The sequence below is a fragment of the Gossypium hirsutum genome, chromosome A12 (assembly GCF_007990345.1).
Source record: "Gossypium hirsutum isolate 1008001.06 chromosome A12, Gossypium_hirsutum_v2.1, whole genome shotgun sequence".
Taxonomy (NCBI): Eukaryota; Viridiplantae; Streptophyta; class Magnoliopsida; order Malvales; family Malvaceae; genus Gossypium; species Gossypium hirsutum.
The window spans coordinates 4,212,708-4,233,593 of NC_053435.1; the positions used below are offsets into that span (position 1 = coordinate 4,212,708).

At 32.3% G+C, this 20,886-nt stretch overlaps 1 protein-coding gene across 2 annotated transcripts; it reads left to right on the forward strand.

The window, feature by feature from the left end:
• Positions 1-675: 675 nt before the first annotated feature.
• Positions 676-8,496, forward strand: LOC107939707 (monoacylglycerol lipase abhd6-A). Of its 2 annotated transcripts, XM_041082514.1 has the most exons (4): positions 694-1,579; positions 2,404-2,493; positions 5,301-5,368; positions 5,438-5,662. In XM_041082514.1, exons 1-4 carry the CDS (start codon positions 977-979, stop codon positions 5,559-5,561), a joined length of 885 nt encoding a protein of 294 aa, XP_040938448.1. In that variant the 5' UTR covers positions 694-976; the 3' UTR covers positions 5,562-5,662. The 2 variants fall into 2 exon arrangements, with proteins under 2 accessions (XP_040938449.1, XP_040938448.1); XM_041082515.1 differs by lacking the exons at positions 5,301-5,368; positions 5,438-5,662 and adding an exon at positions 8,259-8,496 and having other exon boundaries at positions 676-1,579.
• Positions 8,497-20,886: the final 12,390 nt, after the last annotated feature.

The following is a 20,886-nucleotide window of genomic DNA, read 5'->3' on the forward strand; positions in this document are numbered from 1 at the left end:
TATGAGGAAGATTAATAATCATGAACAGGATTTCTTAGATATAAGTGCTCTTACATGGTCCGAAAAGGAGATAGCGAAGGAGTTTCAGGCTCACGCCTTCCACTTCCTTGGTAGATCAGGAACAAAACAGTGCATGCAATGGCGCAAAAGGGATTAAGTCGAGGCAAGGATAGCTACTGGGTCGAAGATGCTCCGGCGTTGGTAGAAGAAGCGGCTGCAGAATACTGTCGTCTTCATGAACCTCTATTGAACTGTTGGTTTTCTTTGAAGGGTTGTGAGGATTTGCATTTTGATGACTTCATTTCTTTTTTGGTTACTTTCTATCCAATATTGTTAATTATCTTGTTTGAGCAAATGCCGGTCAGAATCCCACGACCGAGGGATTCGTTTTAGTGCTTTTCTTGTAACTATTGGTTCTTTTAATTGTTTTTCTTTGTTCCGTTCTTCAATAAAGAGGCCGGCTTTTGAGTTCAAAAAAAATATTAATTGTTTGGAAAAAAATGAATTTTTGGTAATTTTACCTTATAGATACATAAATATTTTATTTTTCAATAATTTTATTATCTGTATATCTTGTGTAGAAATATATTAAAAAAATGTAATTATTCATTCATATGACTTTTTAAAGATTATTATTATTTTTAATTCATGAGCAGTTGAAATTATAATAGATTAAAAAAAAGGGTTAAAAGGCAAGATTTAAAAGCAACCTTAATTTTGTTATGGGGGCACAGTTAGCGGCAGAAGATTTTTACTCGTGTGAATATAGACTGAAAAATGATTATTTTTTATTTTTTTAATTAAATTTTGTCTTCAATTTTTAGGAAAATAGTTTAATTAATTTTTCAATAAAAATATTGAAATTTTAAGACGTGAAAGTGATAAAAGGATGTAAAGGAAGGCATACAAAAGTGGATACTTGTTATTTGTTAAGGTTTGGGTTGAGCAGCAAATTTAGAAAGGAAAAGAGAAGAGCATGGGTTTGTTGAAGATATACAAGTTTTTTCTGCATGGGGTGTTGAAGCTAGCTGGGATTAGCCCTAAAAAGATAGAGATCCAGCCAGGAACGGTAGTCAACTTTTGGGTCCCAACACAGACCACCACAAAGCCAGCCGTAGTCTTCCTACATGGCTTTGCCTTTGACGGTATCCTAACATGGCAGTTTCAGGCGTTAGCTTTGGCCAAACACTACTCCGTTTACGTCCCCGATTTCGTCTTCTTCGGCGATTCCATCACCGACAAGAGTGAGAGGTCGGTGGAGTTCCAAGCTGAGTGCATAGCCAAAGGGTTGAAGAAACTGGGTGTCCAAAAATGTACCCTGGTCGGTTTTAGTTATGGAGGAATGGTTGGTTTCAAGATGGCTGAGATATACCCTGAGTTGGTCCACTCTATGGTGGTCACCTGCTCCACTATGGCCTTGACTGAGTCCATCAGCAAAGCCCGACTCCACCGTCTTGGGTTCAACAGCTGGCCAGATTTTTTGCTCCCTGACTCAGTCCAGGGCGTCGAAACCCTCGTTCAACTTGCTTCCCATAGTTTTCCAAAGTTTCCCAATTTTATTTACAAAGAAATTTTGGAGGTAATCAGTTTTGACTCCCGAGTAATTTTTTATTATTATTTTAAAGGAAAACTGTTAAAGATAACATATCATTAATATAAAATAAAATATATATATATATAAGGACTTAGAAAGTAAATGTTACCAATTTTATTTAAGAATAATTATAATTATTTTGTTTCTCATTCAAATTTTAGTTTTTTTTTTAAATTTGATATATAATTGATTTTCTTAAAAATAAAAATATTTAAATTTATTTCTAAACCCTTCAGTATTTTTGTTTTACATAAGTAGAGAAATTATTTTATGGATTCTTCCCATCACATCATTCATGGTCTTTTTCTAATTATTTAATGACATTCCAACAAATTTTTCCATGTCATTAGTATATAATTTGAATTTTTTTTACTCAGAATCCTGAACTCCGAACCTAAACCTTGAGTCCTGAACCTTAAATCTTGAACTCGAATCTGAACCCCAAATACTAAATCCTAAACACTTTCGATGTTTGGGATTCAGGGTTTAAGGTTTGAAGTTAGAATTTAAAGTTCATGGTTCATGTTTGAGTTTAAGATTTAGGATGTTAAATGTTCAGGGTTTAGGGTCAAGGTTCGAAGTAAAAAAAATTACTAAAAATATGTGTTAATGACATAAAAGAACTGTTAAAATGTCATTAAAAATTTGAAAAGAGGCCATTGATAATATAATGGGAAAGGTCCATAAAATAATTTATCTACATAAGTGATAATGTGTTATCTTATTATTAATTAATAAAGTAGGTATCAAATATTTTTATTATTATTAACTTTTAATTATAAATAATAAATTATTCAAAATTATTACAGGGAATATGTAAATACAGAAGGGAGAAAGTGGAACTCTTAAAGGCTTTGGTTATAAGTGATGAGGAATTTACAGTCCCAAGTTATCATCAGGTACGTCGCTCTCATACAAGTTTTGGTTAATTATTGGAAGATTATGTTCAATAATCGAACTCTTTTGGAAATAAATTGATAGCATATTCTGAAAACTACATTTATAATTATATATATATATATATTTCTTTCCTAGATATGGATATATAACATTTATTTCTATTCAAACCCTATTAATGGAATAATTATTTTATAGATCTTTTCTATCACATCATTCATGATCCTATTCAATTAAAAGAGGATATATAATTTTCTTTTTACATTATATGTACATTCTGACTAAGCTTTTAAATAAAAAATTATATATCTTTTTTTAATCTGATGGGATCATAAATAATATAATAAAAATGGTTCATAAAATTCTACTATCATTTTCCTTAATTTTATAATTTAATTTTATATCAAAAGTAATTTTAACAATAAATATATCTAGTATTTCATAATCTATATAATTATATACAAAATAAAAGCTATAAGATTTATTTTTTTGTTGACACGTATTTCACCTTTGGTTCTCTCTTTTTCTTTTGATATTATAAGAAAATGAAGAGATCTCAGTATTGGTTTTTTTTACACTCATTTTGTTATATATTTTTATAATGTTATTAATTAATTAAAATAATTTATATCATTAACTATTTTAATTAAAATATTAATGTGCTATTTTAGTAAAACCTATTTTACCCCACACACAAAAAAAAAACAAAAAAACAACAACTAATGAGGTTATAATAATAAAGAGACTAAATTAGATCAAATAAAAGTATACATATTAAATCATAAAATTAAACATAATAGAGTGATGTATATTATAATTATGACTTAAGAAAGTTTATATCAAACACAACCATGTATATATAGTCATTAAATGTATAATAATAAAATTAAATATTCAACATCATTCAATCTAGACCTGTTCATGAGTTAGGTTACTCGTCCAGATTCGAATGTCTATTTGAAATTTGAGAGGGTTTGGGTAAAAATATTAGGCTCGAACAAATTGACTTAGACAAAAAATATTTAAGCCCATTTAAAATATGAGTCAGGCTCAGGTTTGAATATTCAAGGTCAAAGCTCGGCCTGACCTAACCTGACCTATTTTTAAGTTTATAATACTTTATATTATATTATTTTTATATATGTAATTTAGAACACATTAAAAAAATAAATTTATACTAAATATATAATACTACTGTAGTGTAAATATTAAAATAATGTTAAGATGACTATAAAAAATTTTAATAAGTAAAAATGTATAAAATAATTAAATATTAAAATAATATAATATAATATTTTAAAAAAATTAATATGGGCGGGCCTAAATTGGGTTTAGGTTAGTCCTTTGCAAATATAGACAGATTTCGGCAAAATCTTAGGCTCATATTTCGGGCTGAATCGAGCCAGAACTAAACCCAACCTATGAACACCTCTAATTTAATCTATCTTTTTTTACAGAATTATGTATACATATTTGAATATTAGATTTATTACTTAGTATTAAGTCCTAGTGCATAGGAATATGAGGAAAAAATATATTATTACTTAAATTCACTTTGAAATTAATATAAATATTTTAGATATTTTGATTTGTTATAAGAACAAAAGGATTTAAGATATTGAAACTGAATATTCATTTTATTTTAAAAAAATAAAATATAGTTGCTAGAAATAATTTAATAAATTTTAATATTTTAAAAATTCTAACTAATAACACAAAATACAATCTATTCTTTTCAATTATTTTTTTGTATATTTTATATATTTTTTTATCTTTTGAGAAAAAAATAGTAGAAATAATTGGTCAATTTTGATTTCATAATCTTAATAATGAAAAACTCTGGCTAAATACTAATTTTATGAATTTGTAACTTGATTAATACAAAAGTTGATTTTTTTCTTCTAAAAAATTGTTTTTGATTAATTCCTAGTAAAGATAGTTTAGCTTTCATATTAAAAATATAATTTGTTAATAAAAATATCAAAATTGTAATTTTGATCTTTCTATTATGCTCAAATTTGATATTTAATATTTATACTTTAATTTGATACAATTTAGTCATCTACTTTTACAATAATATAAGTTAGTTAAAATATTTAACATTTTAACTGGAATAATCAATGGTGTCTACTATTTTGACTAATTAATGATATTATGTACAAAAATTAAATTACGTTAAATTAAAATATAAATATTAAATCTGGATTTAATAATCTAATTGTTTGATTAGGATTTTTTAGCCTTTAAGTTTTTTTTAAAGTTAATAAATTAAGGGTTTAATTTATTTTTAGTTATTTTATTTAGGGGGTTTTTATTTTTAAGTTTTTTAGGTCTTAAAAATCATTGGGGAAAAAAATGCATTAATGACGTTACTGAAATCCGTACCCTGTCTTGCATGATAGGCTTTTAGGTTGGGAATTTAAAAGTATTGATATGAAAACTTAAATTTATTGTTGTAATATTGCTCAGTCATCCTAGGAGGAAAGAAAGGAAGGAAAATATAAATTAAAAATATTTTTTTTTAGTAAATTACAATAATAAAGTAAAGTTCGAACAATAAATAAAATATAAATCTAAGCCATACCCGAGATTATGAATATAGTTGACCATCACGCAATCACATGAGATTCATTATTTTTATGGTTAAAAATACCATAAATATATATATCTTTACATGCAAATATTTGTTTCCATATGTTCTGGAGCATTTAGGTCTCAATTGATTTGATGAATTACATAGTTGGTGAATGTATTAATGTAGTAGTGTTGGTTTGCGAGAAGTGAAATAATATGTAGAAATTGGTGGCAGAGGATACATGTTTTGTGGGGGAAGAATGACAAGATATTTGAGGTGGAGAATGGCCAGTACTTGCAACAGTAAGTAACATTTTTATTTAGTTTGTTGTTGAAAGGAGGAATGAGGATTGTGATTGTGATTGGTGACAGGCAAATAGGGGAGAAAGCGAGTGTAGAGTACATAGAAAATTCAGGACATATCGTTCAACTTGAAAGGCCATTCAAGTACAACAGCTGCCTCAACAAAATCCTGCCTTCTCTGTCTTCTTCCTAACCTCTACCCGATTTCAGATCCAAGCTAATCATGTTTAAGTATTTTAATAATATTTGGATATCATTTTGTTCCATAAATCTACCATTTTAACCATATTTTTACATTGTTTTTCTTTTCTCAATATATCTTTATTTATTATAATAATACATTTCAAGCAAAACTGTAACACTCTACAATTCAGCCTAGAAATTTTAACCGAATTCTTAATGTCACATTAAGTACCAAGATGGCCCAAAACAAAAACACCGCTCTAACTCTCTTAAAAAAGACATTTTTCAAAACAAAAGAAAAAATATCACTTTTGCTCGAACATTACCGAAACCAGTAGTGGCCTTACCTAAGTGTTGAAAACATTATATTATTGTTGCCGAAATTAAATTAAATTTAAATTAGGGTATTAGGTTTTTAATTGTTTAGGGTTTATTTTTTTAATTACTAAGTATTATTTTGAAAAAAATAATTTTCAAAATATGAGTTTTGAAAAAATAAATTTGACGTGATGAGATAGATTTTTTTTAACGTAATAAAGGGAAAATTTTCATAATTAGACATGTCGAAATCATTTTTTGAAATCGACCTTTTGTTTTTTTAAACGAAAAATGAGAGTCATCACCAATCCTTTTTATGAGGTGAGATCGGATCACCTCGTAATTTGATCGTTTTAAATAAATGTTTGATTTATTAAAACAAAAATTATTATTGTGAGTCTACGAAGTTCAAAAAACAGGTTCGAAAGTTAGTTACGCACGAGGAAGGGTTAGCAGCCTCGATACACTCAAAATTGATACTTAATTGATTACTTAATGTCTTAATGTCGAAAATTGAAAACTCGAAAAGAATTTAAAATATGATCCCTCTTTATGTTAATGTTAATTTCAATTAAAATTACTCGAGTAAATTAAAATGTATAAAACGCCTCCTTATCCCGAAGTAACAAAATGTCACATCCCGTAAGTTAGGATACGACATCTCGTATTCTTGAGAATAAGTTTTCCTTTTATTATTTTTATTTTAATCTCACGTATTTTTAAAAGAAGATTCGGTCATCTAGGTTCAACGAGAAAGTAGAGACCCCGTAAGCTAGGGCACGACTTCTCGAGTCTCTAAATACCGAACATTATCTTATTTTTTAAATTTTTAGTTTTTATGAATTCGGGTAAAAAATAATATAAAGCTTAAAATGATATGTAGTTAAATTCGTTTGAGTATGGCTTAAAACATAAACTAGTGTTTAATAACGATGATGCAACATGAACTTATAATGAACGAATAAAGCATAAAAACTGATGATAATAAAAAATATACATATTATTACAATAATAAAAAAGATAATTGTGATAGTAATAATAATAATGATAATAAAGCAGTAATAATAATGGAAGCATAAATAAAATAAATAAAGAAAAGAAAAAGTTAAAAGAAAGAAAAGAAAAAACTTAATAAATAAATATATACGAGGATTTAAATAAATATGTATGTATATATATATATATATATAAATGAATGAACAAAACACAATATATAAGTAAAAGAACAAGCAAACAAAAAAATAAAAGGAATAAATAAATAAACAAGTAAATAAGTAAAAGATAATAAAGGCTTAATCGAAACTTAAACGAAATTAAAAAAAGGGTAAACTGGAATTAAAATGAAATTTGAAGTCTTAAATAATAGTAAAATGAATGAATAACCATAAAAGGATTAAATTGAATTTTAAACAAAATTAGAGTATAAATTGTAATAAACTAAATAATAAAACCGAAATAGGGACTAAAATTAAACCCGCGCAAAAGAATGAGGGCTAAGTGGGAAAATATCCCCAGTCCTTAAAATGCACCGTTTCCTAAAGGACCAAAATGAAAAGAAACTGAAATTGCAAGGTAAAATTAAAAAAAAGAAAGCAAGACTAAATCGAGAATGGACGACAAAGCGGAAGGATTATTTGTGCAAATATCCCCCCAAAGAAGAAACACGCAAATCCCAGCTTTGAAACGGGTTGGATTTCGGGTATGATGCAAAACGGCGTCGTTTTGGCCATAGAAACTTGGATCCAAAACGGCACTGTATAGACGCATATATAAGTAAAAAAATCATGAAAAAAATAGACACTTCCCCTTATTTTTTAATTTTTCTGAAAATTCTCTCAGGGTTTCTCTCGCCCTTTCTTCTGAGGCCCTAACCTCGACCGTCAATCCGCCGTGGCCACCGGTCATCGGCGACGATGACCATGGCCTCCGGTGCCGGAGTTCCAAAATAGGGGCCTATTTTCATCTTTTTCACTCTAGATTTTGAATCTAAACGCGAAAATATAGAAAAAGAAAAGAAAATTTCACCCATCGCCTCCTCTTTCACCCTTTGACCCCTCAAATTCCTCTTAAATGAAACCCTAACTGAGACCCCAAAGGCATCCCATCGCTTTGGCAAAAGGAAAGGGGCTCCGATCGCGGTGAAATACGGAGAAAACAAGTAGGTTTTTAAAACCTTTTTTTATTTTTATGTTTTATACAAAAAAGAAATTAAAAGATCACATTTTCTCTTAACTTTGAATTCTTTTGATTAATCTTCTGTGCGTAATCTTACATTGGTTTGGTCTGGGTTTTTATAGCCGAAAATACATTATATTTACTTCTTTTTGCACTGTTTTCACTGTCTATTTGCCTTGTTTCTGGTTTTTCCTCTTTTTTTGCTTGTTTGCAGGTTTGCGAGGAGTCAACAGACACAGGGGCTTACCAATTTGGTGTAAGGAAGGCCACATCGGGCAGTGGGCGTACTGTGGAGGCACATGGGCAGTGGCACATTAGGCTTCGTATTTTTGGGTTAAGTTTTTTTATTTTTTGGGTCATAGTGTATTCAAGTGTATTCGGGCCCTGAAACGGACTTGTAGTTGGATTGTCTATTTGTTTGGTTTTGTTTATCTAATTTTACTTGGGCCTTTTGTTTGTTTGTAATTTGGGCCAGTGCAAATTGGGTTATTACAGCTGCCCCTCTTTGCTTATTTTTGTGTAACGGGAATGAAGCAAAGACTTTTAAGAAGGACCAACTTTGCCCAGTTTCGCTAAATATCGACTCTACAAGTAGCCTCTCTTTAACCCACTACAATTTCGGAGGATAGAATTCGTCGCTTCAACCTACTCCATTGCAACTTTAGGGAGATAAGGTTTACTTTAATGATTTCAATCCATCCCACTGTAATTTCAGGGGTATAGGATTTGTGGCTTTAATCTGTTCCACTGCAACTTCAATGAGATAAGATTCGTCATAATAACTTCAATCTGCTCCAATGCAACTTCAGGGAGATAAGATTCACCGGGATGATAAGATTCACCGGGATAACTTCAATCTGCTCCACTACAACTTCTGGGAGATAAGATTTGATAAGATTTGTGGCTTCAATCTGCTCCACTACAACTTCAGTGAGATAGATTTGTGGCTTTAATCTATTCCACCGCAACTTCAGGGAGATAAGATTCACCGCGATAATTTTAATCTGCTCCACCGCAACTTCAGGGAGATAAGATTCATCACAATGATTTAAATTTGCTCCACTGCAACTTCAGGGAGATAAGATTAGTGGCTTTAATCTGCTCTATTGAAACTTCAGGGAGATAAGATTTTCCACGATAATTATGATCCATCCTATTGCAACTTCAGGGGTAGGATTTGTGGCTTCACCGATCTATTAACCTATTCTCTGAAGAACATGACTTGTAGAATCCATTTGATGGGCCTATTTATGCCAAGTGATTAGGATGTCATGATTGAAATGAATAAAATGCTCCTAACTAGATGTATACGAATGATATTTACATGAATGCAGAATGTCACTTTTCGAGAATGATCCCTTTTTAATGCTTAGGTTGTTATTGCTCGTTGTTCTTCAAGGTTTTGTCACTGATGTGTTACCACTCATTCTTGTTCAACTGGTATACTTGACAGAAAACCTGAAGAAATAGTCATAATTTAGACTATTCTTTTCTCAAATGATCCCAATTCTTAACTTTGGATAGTTTTAACTAATGGTCCCGCTTCAGGTCCTTGTATTATTTAGAGAACTTTTTCAGAGTAATATGCAAAAATCATTTTGTTTGAATATTACTAGTCTATTCATCGTTATTTCTCGGTAAGGATCAAAGCTCCTCCTGAGAATGCCTTCTTCACGACGTACGGTCCTTCTCAGTTTGGTGCCCATTTCCCTCGCAGATCTTTTTGTATTGGGAGAATTTTTCTCAGCACGAGTTCTCCTTCATGGAATTCTCTTGGTCGTACTTTCTTGTCATGGGCTGCGATCATTCTTTTTTGGTACATTTTCCCGTGACAAATTGCCCTGAGACGCTTTTCTTCAATGAGGTTCAGCTGATCATATCGAGCTTGTACCCATTCTGCTTCTTCTAACTTTGATTCCATTAAGACTCGTAGAGAAGGGATCTCAACTTCGATAGGTAGCACAGCTTCCATTCCATAAACCAGAGAGAAAGGAGTTGCTCCCGTAGATGTTCGTACAGATGTGGGATATGCAAATAAAGCAAATGGAAGCTTCTCGTGCCAATCTTTAAACGTCTCAGTCATTTTCCCAATGATCCTCTTAATATTTTTATTGGCTGCTTCAACAGCCCCGTTCATCTTTGGGCGATAAGGCAAGGAGTTATGATGCTTTATTTGGAATTGCTCGCATACTTCCTTCATCATCTTGTTATTCAGATTCATGGCGTTATCTGAAATGATTCTTTCAGGCAAACCATATCGACAAATGATTTCCTTCTTCAAAAACCTGCAAACTGCAGTCTTGGTCACATTGGCAAACGAAGTGGCTTCTATCCATTTTGTGAAGTAATCAATGACCACAAAAATGAATCGATGTCCATTAGAAGCTTTTGGGAAAATAGGCCCTATGACATCCATGCCCCACATAGAAAAAGGCCACGGAGAAGTCATGACGTGAAGGGGCGAAGGGGCTACATGAATTTTATCACCGTAGATTTGACATTTGTGGCATTTTCTGGCAAAACTAATGCAGTCGCTTTCCATCGTCAACTCATAGTCTTTCTGGCCATAGTGAAACCATTGGCATGCGTCCCGCAAATTCCCTCATGGACGTCTTCAAGTATTTTTCTAGCCTCAACAGCATCTACGCATCTCAAGAGCACCTGATCTTTTCCTCTTTTGTACAGGATGTCCCTATCAAGAACAAATTTCGCTGCCATTCTTCTGATTGTTCTTTTGTCGTTCTCGTTTGCTTGTTCAGGATACTTTTGATTCTTGATATATTCTAAGATATCATGGAACCATGGCCGTCCGTCTGGCTCCTTTTCAATGCTGAAACAATGGGCAGGGACTTCGTATATGCTCATTTGAAGAGGCATTATTTCAGTTTCTCTGCTCGCTTTGAACATTGAAGCCAACGTGGCCAGGGCATCAGCTAATTGGTTTTCTTCTTGTGGGAAGTAATTAAAAGTTATTTCTTCAAATTCTTTAATCAATTCTGCCACTAGGTCACTGTATTTAACCAGTTTCGAGTCTCTCACTTCCCAATCTCCACGGATTTGGTAAATCACCAAGGCTGAGTCTCCGTATACCTCTAAAGTTTTGACGTTTCGTTCAATAGCTGCACGAAGTCCCATGATACATGCCTCATATTCCGCTATGTTATTAGTACAGAAGAAGTTCAACCTGGCAGTGAGTGGGTAATGGTTCCCTTCTGGTGATACTAAGACTGCTCCAACCCCGTGCCCCAATGCGTTTGATGCACCATCAAAGCTCATCTTCCATGACTTCTCTTTTGGTGACTCTCATTCTTTTTCTATAATGCACATCAAATCTTCGTCCGGGAATTCAAATCTCAATGGCTCATATTCATCCATTGTTCGGGTCGCCAAAAAGTCAGCTATTGCGCTTCTTTTTATTGACTTTTGACTCACATAGACGATGTCGTACTCTGATAGTAAGATCTGCCACCGTGCCATTCTTCCTGAGAGTGCAGGTGATTCCATCATGTACTTTATTGGATCTAGCTTTGAAATTAACCATGTCGTATGATACAACATGTATTGCCTGAGTCTCCGAGCTATCCAAACCAGAGCGCAACAATATTTTTCAATGGATGAATACTTTGCCTCATATTCAGTGAACTTTTTACTGAGGTAGTAGATCGCCTTTTCTTTCTTTCCTGACTCGTCATGTTGCCCTAGTACGCAACCCATTGAATTTTCGAACACTGTCAGATACAAAATTAATGGTCTTCCCGGAGTTGGCGGTACTAGTACTGGAGGATTAGACAAATACTGTTTTATCTTGTTAAAAGCCACTTGGCACTCCTCGTTCCATTCTCCAGGATTATGTTTTCGAAGGAGTCGAAAGATTGGGTCGCATTGGTCGGTAAGTTGAGCGATAAATCGGGTGATGTAGTTTAATCTCCCTAAAAATCCTTTGACTTCCTTTTGCATGCGCGGAGGTGGTAAGTCTTGAATGGCTTTTATTTTATCTGGATCAACTTCAATACCTCTCTCGCTGACAATGAAACCAAGCAATTTTCCTGAGGTAGCTCCGAACATACATTTGGCCGGATTGAGCTTTAGCTGGAACTTTCTCAGTCTGTCGAACAACTTCTTCAGGTTCACTACATGCTCTTCTTCCCCTCGGGATTTAGCAATCATATCGTCGACATAGACCTCTATTTCTTTATGCATCATATCATGGAATAACGTCACCATAGCCCTCTGATATGTTGCCCCTGCATTCTTTAACCCAAAAGGCATCACCTTGTAGCAGAATGTTCCCCAAATCGTTATGAAGGTAGTTTTCTCCATATCTTCCGGGGCCATTTTGATCTGATTGTACCCCGAGAATCCATCCATGAAGGAAAACAATGAATGTTTTGCCGTGTTATCCACCAACGTATCAATGTGTGGTAAGGGAAAATTATCTTTAGGACTTGCTCGATTCAGGTCACGATAATCCACGCACATTCGTACTTTGCCGTCTTTCTTTGGTACCGGGACTATGTTAGCCACCCATTCTGGATATTTGGAGGCTTGTAGGAAGCCAGCATCAAATTGCTTATTGACTTCCTCTTTTATCTTCAACAACATCTCAGGCCTCATCCGTCTTAGCTTTTGTTGAATGGGCTTGCATTCTGGCTTTAATGGGAGCTTATGGACCGCTACATCTTCATCCAATCCTGGCATGTCCTGATATGCCCATTCGAATACATCTTTGTACTCACGGAGCAAAGCAATCAAATTATGCCTAGTGCCCCCTGAAATAGAAGTCTCAATCTTCACTTCTTGCTTCCTTTCTTCAGTTCCCAGATTTATTGTTTCAACAAATTCTTGATGAGGCAAAATCTGTTTATCCTCTTGTTCCACTATTCTTAGCAAGTCAGGAGACGAGACATAGTCTTCAGCATTTTCTTCGGCTTCGAATTTTCCTAAACAAACAACCTTCTCAAAATCGATTTCAGGACCCGTAACGGGTTTGTTCATGCTGTTGACATCTGAGCACCTGAAAGTTGAATGGAAAAGGAAACTATAGAGGGGCATCCAAACGAAATGTTATGGCATGGCATGAGGCAAATGTAAGGACAGGCTATGAAATGAGAAAATGATTATGAAATTAGTGGTAATGCGAAAGATCATGACAAAATGCATCTTCATTGATATTCATGATAAAGAGCGAATGCAAGCTCTTATAAAAGAATTCTATTATATCTAAGGACACAATAGAATGTTAATGTTTGAGCATTACTCTGAAGACTTATAAACTATAAGAAGATCCTCGGCAGTCCAATTGTTCAACTTGAAACCCAGGGGACAAGGGTGTATCCTTGAGACGTCTTTACTTGCGTTAGCTTCTTTGTCAATGACATTTATACTGACATTCTGAAGACCCCTTTCAATTAATAACAGCGTACTTTATATATTATCCTGTCTGGGGTATATCATTCCTGCAGATGTAAATGTTTTTGACAAAGGAGGGTACGTTATGGGCTCCCATTCTATTTCTCAGCCCAAAGTTCTCCCGATCATTCTCTCCTGATCCTTCTTCCACTGTTTTCTTCTTTGACGTATGTCCTGCTGGAACCCCAAACCGTACCGGGCCTTGTGGTGCACTGGCTTTAGGGCCCTGACTATTCCTTGCAGGTACCTTCCCAAACCTTTCCTTGCTCGGGCTCCCTTTCTTACAGTCAACTTGACACTCATCTTGGTATTTCTCGACAGTTTTGGCTCGGGAATTCTGTTTCCCTCAGCGATAAATATGGTATTGACAAATTCAAGAGATCGGAAGGAACATTCTATAGCATCTTTACTCAATTCAATATATGGTGCGTCGGCAGAAATAGATGCTACAATGTCTTCTTCTCCCTCGACAGTGACCAAACAGCCATCCATGATGAATTTCACCTTTTGATGAAGGGATGATGGGACTGCTCCAGCAGAATGAATCCAAGGTCTTCCCAAGAGACAATTGTATGATGGTGTAATGTCCATGACTTGAAACTCAACATCGTATATGTAGGGACCTACTTCTAAAGGGATCTCAATTTTTCCCATAACTTCTCGTCTTGTTCCATCGAATGCCCTTACTGTAGAATGGCAAGGCCTTAGATAGGACAAATCCATCGGAATCCTGGAAAGTGTGGCTAAAGACATGACATTGAGTGCCGATCCATTGTCGATGAGCATATTCGATATTATATAGCCCTTACAACGGGTTGTGATATGCAATGCTTTCACTGAGCCTCTACCATTGGGCGGTATTTCATCATCATTAAAAGAAATGAAATTATCCGCATTCAAGTTGTTCACCCACCTATCCAGTTTTTCAACGGATACATTGTTTGCCACATAAGCTTGATTTAACACTTTCAGCAGAGCGTTCCGGTGTGGTTCTGAATTCAACAGCAAAGATAATACCGAGATTCGCGCTGGCTGTTTACTCAATTGTTCTACCATGTTGTACTCACTGTGCTTGATAAATTTTAAAAATTCCTGTGCTTCTTCCTCGTCCACAGGCTTTTTAGCTTCTTGTTCAGATACAGTTTCATACTCATCTTCAGTCACATGCATCGGTGCTTTTCCTTTCTATTTCAAGTCACTGTTCTTTACTGATTCGACCTCTTTTGAATAACATCTTCCGCTACGAGTGAAATGACCTACTTCCCCAACGCTTCCAGTCATGGCTTTGGGTTTTTCATCTTCAGGTGTGACGATATTAACGTCATATTTCCATGGTACTGCTTTATTGTCCTTATAGGGGAAAGGAGATGGTACCTCGATTATCACTTTTGGTTTCACTGGTTCCTTCTTCGGGTCATAATAAATTATTAATGGTCGGTCGGCGCTATACGGACAACCTGACGATTGATTGTCGGAGGTACATACTTCTTTCTCATTGGCCTCTTCGCCTTTATAAAAAATCCCAATCTCCTTATTGTCCATCATATTTTGCAGTAATCTCCTAAACTCTTTGCAGGATTGAATATCGTGCCCCTCAATACTATGGAATTCGCAAAAACTTTGATCTTTTGTATGCCTTCCCTCGAATACCCTGTTAAGATGACAGAGCAACCCATTTTCAACTAGCACCTCCCAGATTTTCTACAGAGGTATTCTTATTTCAGAAACCCATATTCTACTTTGTCGTTTGTCCTCCTCACCCACTGCGCTCATATTCCCTTCGGTGTGGTTTGGGAATGGGTTCCCGGATATACCACCGGTGCCATCAAAATCGCAGAATACCCGCATCGATGAGTCCTTGAACTCTCCTTTTGAAAGCCAGGCAGTTTTCTGTAGAGTGCCCCTGGTTTCCCGTATGGTATGCACAACTAGCGAATTGTATGTTTTATCCTCAGCGAACGAGTATGGAATATGCAATGAATGAATGAATGCATAAATGAATGCATGAATGTCAAATGACTGTTAGTCATGAAAGAAATGCAAGAAATTGGTGTTAATTTCAAGATATCCCCTATTTAGGCATTTCCTTAATCAAAAGAGTCTATTACGCAACGTTTCGGTCACTCGTGTAATTGACTCTTCCATCAGAAACCCGTTTTTTGGCAACCAACCTTTAATCAACACCTTCCTAATATGATGCCTATGATGCATGATGAAAAAAAAAACTTGGTTAGTAAACACAACAAATATAATTTGAGAAACAAATTAAACTACCCAATCCAAATCTTTTGTATAAACAATGTAAATGAAAGGCAAAAGGCATTTTCCCCGTGTACTTATTTTGGTGACTATAAGTGGACAGAGGTTCGGCATGGCTCTAATTGGATAGCTCGTATGGTTCATTATATGCAGTCTCGGTTCCAGACAGGTACTCTAATTGCTCGTACTATCATCTGCTAAGAGTAGTACGAAGCCTCGGTCATAACCCATCACAGGCTCACGAGTTCAATTCGAGGGATTACATTTACTTATGCCTATGCGGAGGGACAAGTTAACACACGAAAGCATAAGTCATATGTAACCCGAAAGTATTCACTAGCCTGTGCGGAGGGACGAGTTAACTCACGAAGGCGTAGCGTTTACTTTCACTTAAATGGACGGAGCCCGGGTAGGGAGCTCATGTTATGCGAAAATGCAAGTGCACGGTGTGTGGGAAAAAACTCATAAACCTTTACGTTTTACTTAAAGAAACTAAACCAAAATTAAAACCATAAAAATTGAAAACTGAAAAAAAAACCAAATAAGCAAGTTAGAAGAAATATTTACAACACGATACAAATGCATGAATTTTAAAAATGAGATTTTCGGATCACGACCAAATATTTACTTTGAACAAGGAAATTTGAAAATTTTGAAAAAATGTGTTTAATTCCAGACACGACTCTCAAAAAGGCTTTCCCTAGTGGAGTCGCCAGCTGTAGCGACGTAAAAATTTCTCTTTCGGTCGCTAATTGAGGTGATTATTTGAAAATTTAAAAATTGACTTTCGATTTTATTAAAAAGGGAGTCGCCACCGATCTTTTTTTTTTTAGGTGTGACCGGACACCTAATAAATCATCCTTTTTTAGAAAAGAAAACTTATTCTTGCACAAAAATAAAGGCCGAATTTAGGTCTACGTCAAAGTCCAGAGAAAAATTGGGGTTCGGGAGTTAGTTACGCGCGAGGAAGGTATTAGCACCCTCGCGACGCCCAAAATTGGTATCTCATAAACATGTGTTGACTTGATTTTCAAAAATACGAGTTCAATATAATATTTAATCGTGATCCAATTGAAAAATGAGAATTTTTAGTTTTCGATTTTTTTAGAAAGGGTGTCCCGTTTTTTAACACAAGCCGACGAATTTCACGCAACATAGCGGTGAAATCGATAACTTAATATTAAATCGGTACATTGCCTTATTTTTGAAATTAATTAAAACATGAGAAAAAATACTCCTAAAGTGAGAAATTAAAAATAGATAAAGGACGCAAAAAAAAAATGATATCATTAATGAAAAATATTAGCATGGAATACTAGAATATTAGAATAACAATAATAATGATATTTACAAAATAAAAACAAATCATGTACTAATAATAAAATAGGAAAAATGATATATTTGGTAATAATAATATAAAATAATAATATGTACATAAAAATACATATATATATGCATATAATAAAAGTATGTAATAATAATAATATCTACAATAAAAGAAAATATTAGGAAACGTACATAAAAAATATATACATAAAAAATTTACAACAATAATATAAAATAATGATATGTACAAATATATATAATGTACATAAAATATACACTAATATAATAATAGTTATAATAATACTAGCAATAGTAATAATTTGTAATAATAATATATACACAATATGGTATTAAAAATATATATATATGTATATATAATAGTATTTAAGAATATATACATAAGAAATATATAACTAATGGCATTAAAAATATATATACATAATATATATAAAATACCTAAAAAAAAGAAAGGGGAAAGAAGAGAGAAGGGAGGGGGAAAGGAAATCCGGCCAAGGGGGGGCCGGTCACCAGTCGATCGTCGGTCGCCGCCCGTCGCCGGCCACCGTGGGCGGTGGCCGGAAAAGGTAAAATTTTTTTTAACAATATATGTATATATAAAGAAAGAAAAAACAGCACAAAAAAAGAAAAAAAGATTCGAAAGAAGAGGAAAAAAGAAAAAGATGCAACCTTTTTATTGATGTTTCTTTTGTGTTCAAAATTTGAAGGAATTTTTGTGTTTGTCTCCTTTTTCAATCTTTGTAAAAATCCCCCCTCCTCCCTTACATGATTTTTGAATGGCTTTTTATAGCCATCTTTTACATGATTTTCTATTATTTCTTTTTCTATTTTGTAGGTGGTGGTGGTAGACAATGGATATCAAAAATAGGAGGAAAAATAGGGCAAATGGGAAAGTGGCTAGGTGGCTAGGGTTTCTTAGTTTTTTTTTTTTGGTTAGGTTTTTCTTTTTTCTTCTTTTTTTTTTGGGGTTAGGTTTTTTTGGGGGGCTTAATGGGCTTTTGAATTGGGTTTAATGTTTGGGTTTTGTAATGGGTTTGGGTAGATGTAAATGGGTCATGGGTTAAGGGTTTTAGTGAGTTTAGAGGTTTGGTTGGGTTTTGATGAATCGGGCCCGGGCAATTTGGGCTTCTACAACCAATATTCACAAGCAGCATAGTTTGAAACTTAAACAATCTGAGAAAAACAGAAGCAATATTCGAAGGAAAACAAAAGCAAACGAAAAGGTTATCTTTTTATTTTTCTTCTTTTTATTTTTTTCGATTTTCATATATATATATTTACATTTTTTATTTCTTTATTATTAGTATAAACATAAAACATATATATTATAAAACAAATAAATATAAAAATAAAACAGTGGTCCGGTGACAGACCGGTGCTCTCCTCGGCCGGAAATCCCTCTCTTCTTTCTCCCCTCTCTCCTTTCTCCCCTCTTTGTTTTTTTTTTCTTTTTTTTCTCTTCTGCTGTTACAAATGATTTTTAATTTATTTTTTTTGCTTTTATAGGGACCAAAATGCACCGTTTTGGTCTCCCCATTAAACGAAAACGACGTCGTTTTGGCCCCGGGTCGGGTCGACCCGACCCGCTCCAAGTAAGATCCGCATGTTTTTTAAGGGAGGGGCTATTTGCGCAAACAATCCTTCCGCATTTTTGGTGTTTTAAATCAGGTTTATATTTATTTACAAATTGGCCCTATTAATTGTTGCGCTTTGCAATTTGGTCCCCATGCATACGCTGAGTTTTGATAACTGGGAATATTGCGTTCTTGGTCCCTCTAAGTCACGTGCGCATTACAATTTGGCCCTATTTCCCATTTTATTTCTAATTTCGTCCCAAAATTGTGTTTTATGTTCGATTTAGTCCTTTTGTTAGTTTACTGCTTTATTTTCAATTTATTTGTTTTCACTTTCTGTTATTTATTAATTATAATATTTATACTTATCATATTTATTGATTTATTATATGTCTTAGTGTATATTCTTTTATATATGTATGCGTATGTAATATACTTATGTATTATATTATATATGTAATTTTTTATATATTATATATGTGTTTTAATATTATGTTATATATATTATATACATATATTTTCAATATTATTAATTATATTTTCTTATAATCTTCCATGTATATATATTTTTATATCGTATATATGTTCCTAAATGCTATGTTATATATATATATATTAATACCAGTTTAGTATTATTTTTGCATTATCTTATGTGTACATTTTCTCACATTTTACCACATATGTATATACATTTTTGTTGCATTATGTACATGTTATTTTATCTATTTCACCCTATTATATTTATTATTAATATTGGTTGATTTTATTATACCGGTATATATATACCTTCTATATGGTATTATTTTCATATATCCTTATAGTTATTACTATATCTATTATGTTATTCTAATGATATTATGTATTCATTTTAAAATATATATGTATTTATGTAGTATTATCGTGTATATATACTTATATTATCCTTATTATTATTATTAATATATATTTTATTAAATACGTATAGACGTGCTTTTTACTATTGTATATTATTATAATTTATTTTTTAACCTATTATTGTTTTATTTTCTTTATATCATTATTATACCTAGTTTTTGTTCATATATTATATTTTCTCCCTTTTTACTTTCATATTTACTATATTCATTATATTTATTCGTTACTTATTATTATTATTTATGTATATTTTTTCATCCTATATTACGTGGAGATGTTTCTAATATGTATTTCTAATGCTATATTATGTTTTCATATATATCATGTATATATTTTAGTGTCATAGTTATACATTTTATACGACCTTATGTACATATTTTTTTATATCACATTTTATATTATTGTATATGTATCTATGTATAGTATTTTTTTATTTACTTTTTTAGTATTATTATTATATTTTATTTATTTATGTGTGTTTCATTATTATTTCTAGTATTATTATTATTATTATTTAATTTTGGGCATGTATTTTTATATATATACGTATTCATATCATAGTGTTATTAATTACCTATTTTTATATTATATTATATTATTAGTTTTACTACTTTTAGTATTAGTTTTAGTTTCGATAACTGTTTTAACATTCATATAGATATACTTTTATGTAACATTGTTGATAATTATTTTTTAATATCATTATTATTTTTAATACATGTATATATATTATGTGTATTTTCTTTTAATAGATATTATGTATATATATTTCATATATTATTTTTAACTTTGCATTATGTATGTTTTTTATACTATTATGTAAATGTTTTTAACACTCTTATATTCTTATACTATGTGTATTATATGTATTATTATTTTTATTATATGTATTACGTATATGTATTTTTTATTTATTATTCATGTATTTTATTATACATGTATATATCTTTAATATATATATAAGTATATCTTTATATTAGTATTGTTATTAATATTATTATGTTTTCTTTCAACATTATAATTATGTATGTATACATTATATAAGTGTTTTAACATTGTGTTGTATATGTATTTTCATATATTATGTGTATATATATACCTTCTAAATGTTGTATTTTTATACATATCATGTATCTGTTTCGAATATTATAGAGCATATTTCTAATACTATTATTATTTACATATATATATTCCACGTACATATTCTTAATATCATTATTATATATGTTTAGTCATTGTTTCCATTTCATATTTAATTCTAGTGTTACGTTTAATACTGCATATATCTTTATTGTTTTTAGTATGTTTGTCGCACTTATATTTGCTTCAATATGTTTCTAGTTCTGTCATTTATTTATTTTT

Coding starts and splice junctions, on each gene's coding strand:
- LOC107939707 (XM_041082514.1), top strand. CDS start 977: ATGGGTTTGTTGAAGATATACAAGTTTTTTCTGCATGGGGTGTTGAAG. Junction 1,580..2,403: donor TTTACAAAGAAATTTTGGAG/GTAATCAGTTTT, acceptor AAATTATTACAG/GGAATATGTAAATACAGAAG. Junction 5,369..5,437: donor AATGGCCAGTACTTGCAACA/GTAAGTAACATT, acceptor GATTGGTGACAG/GCAAATAGGGGAGAAAGCGA.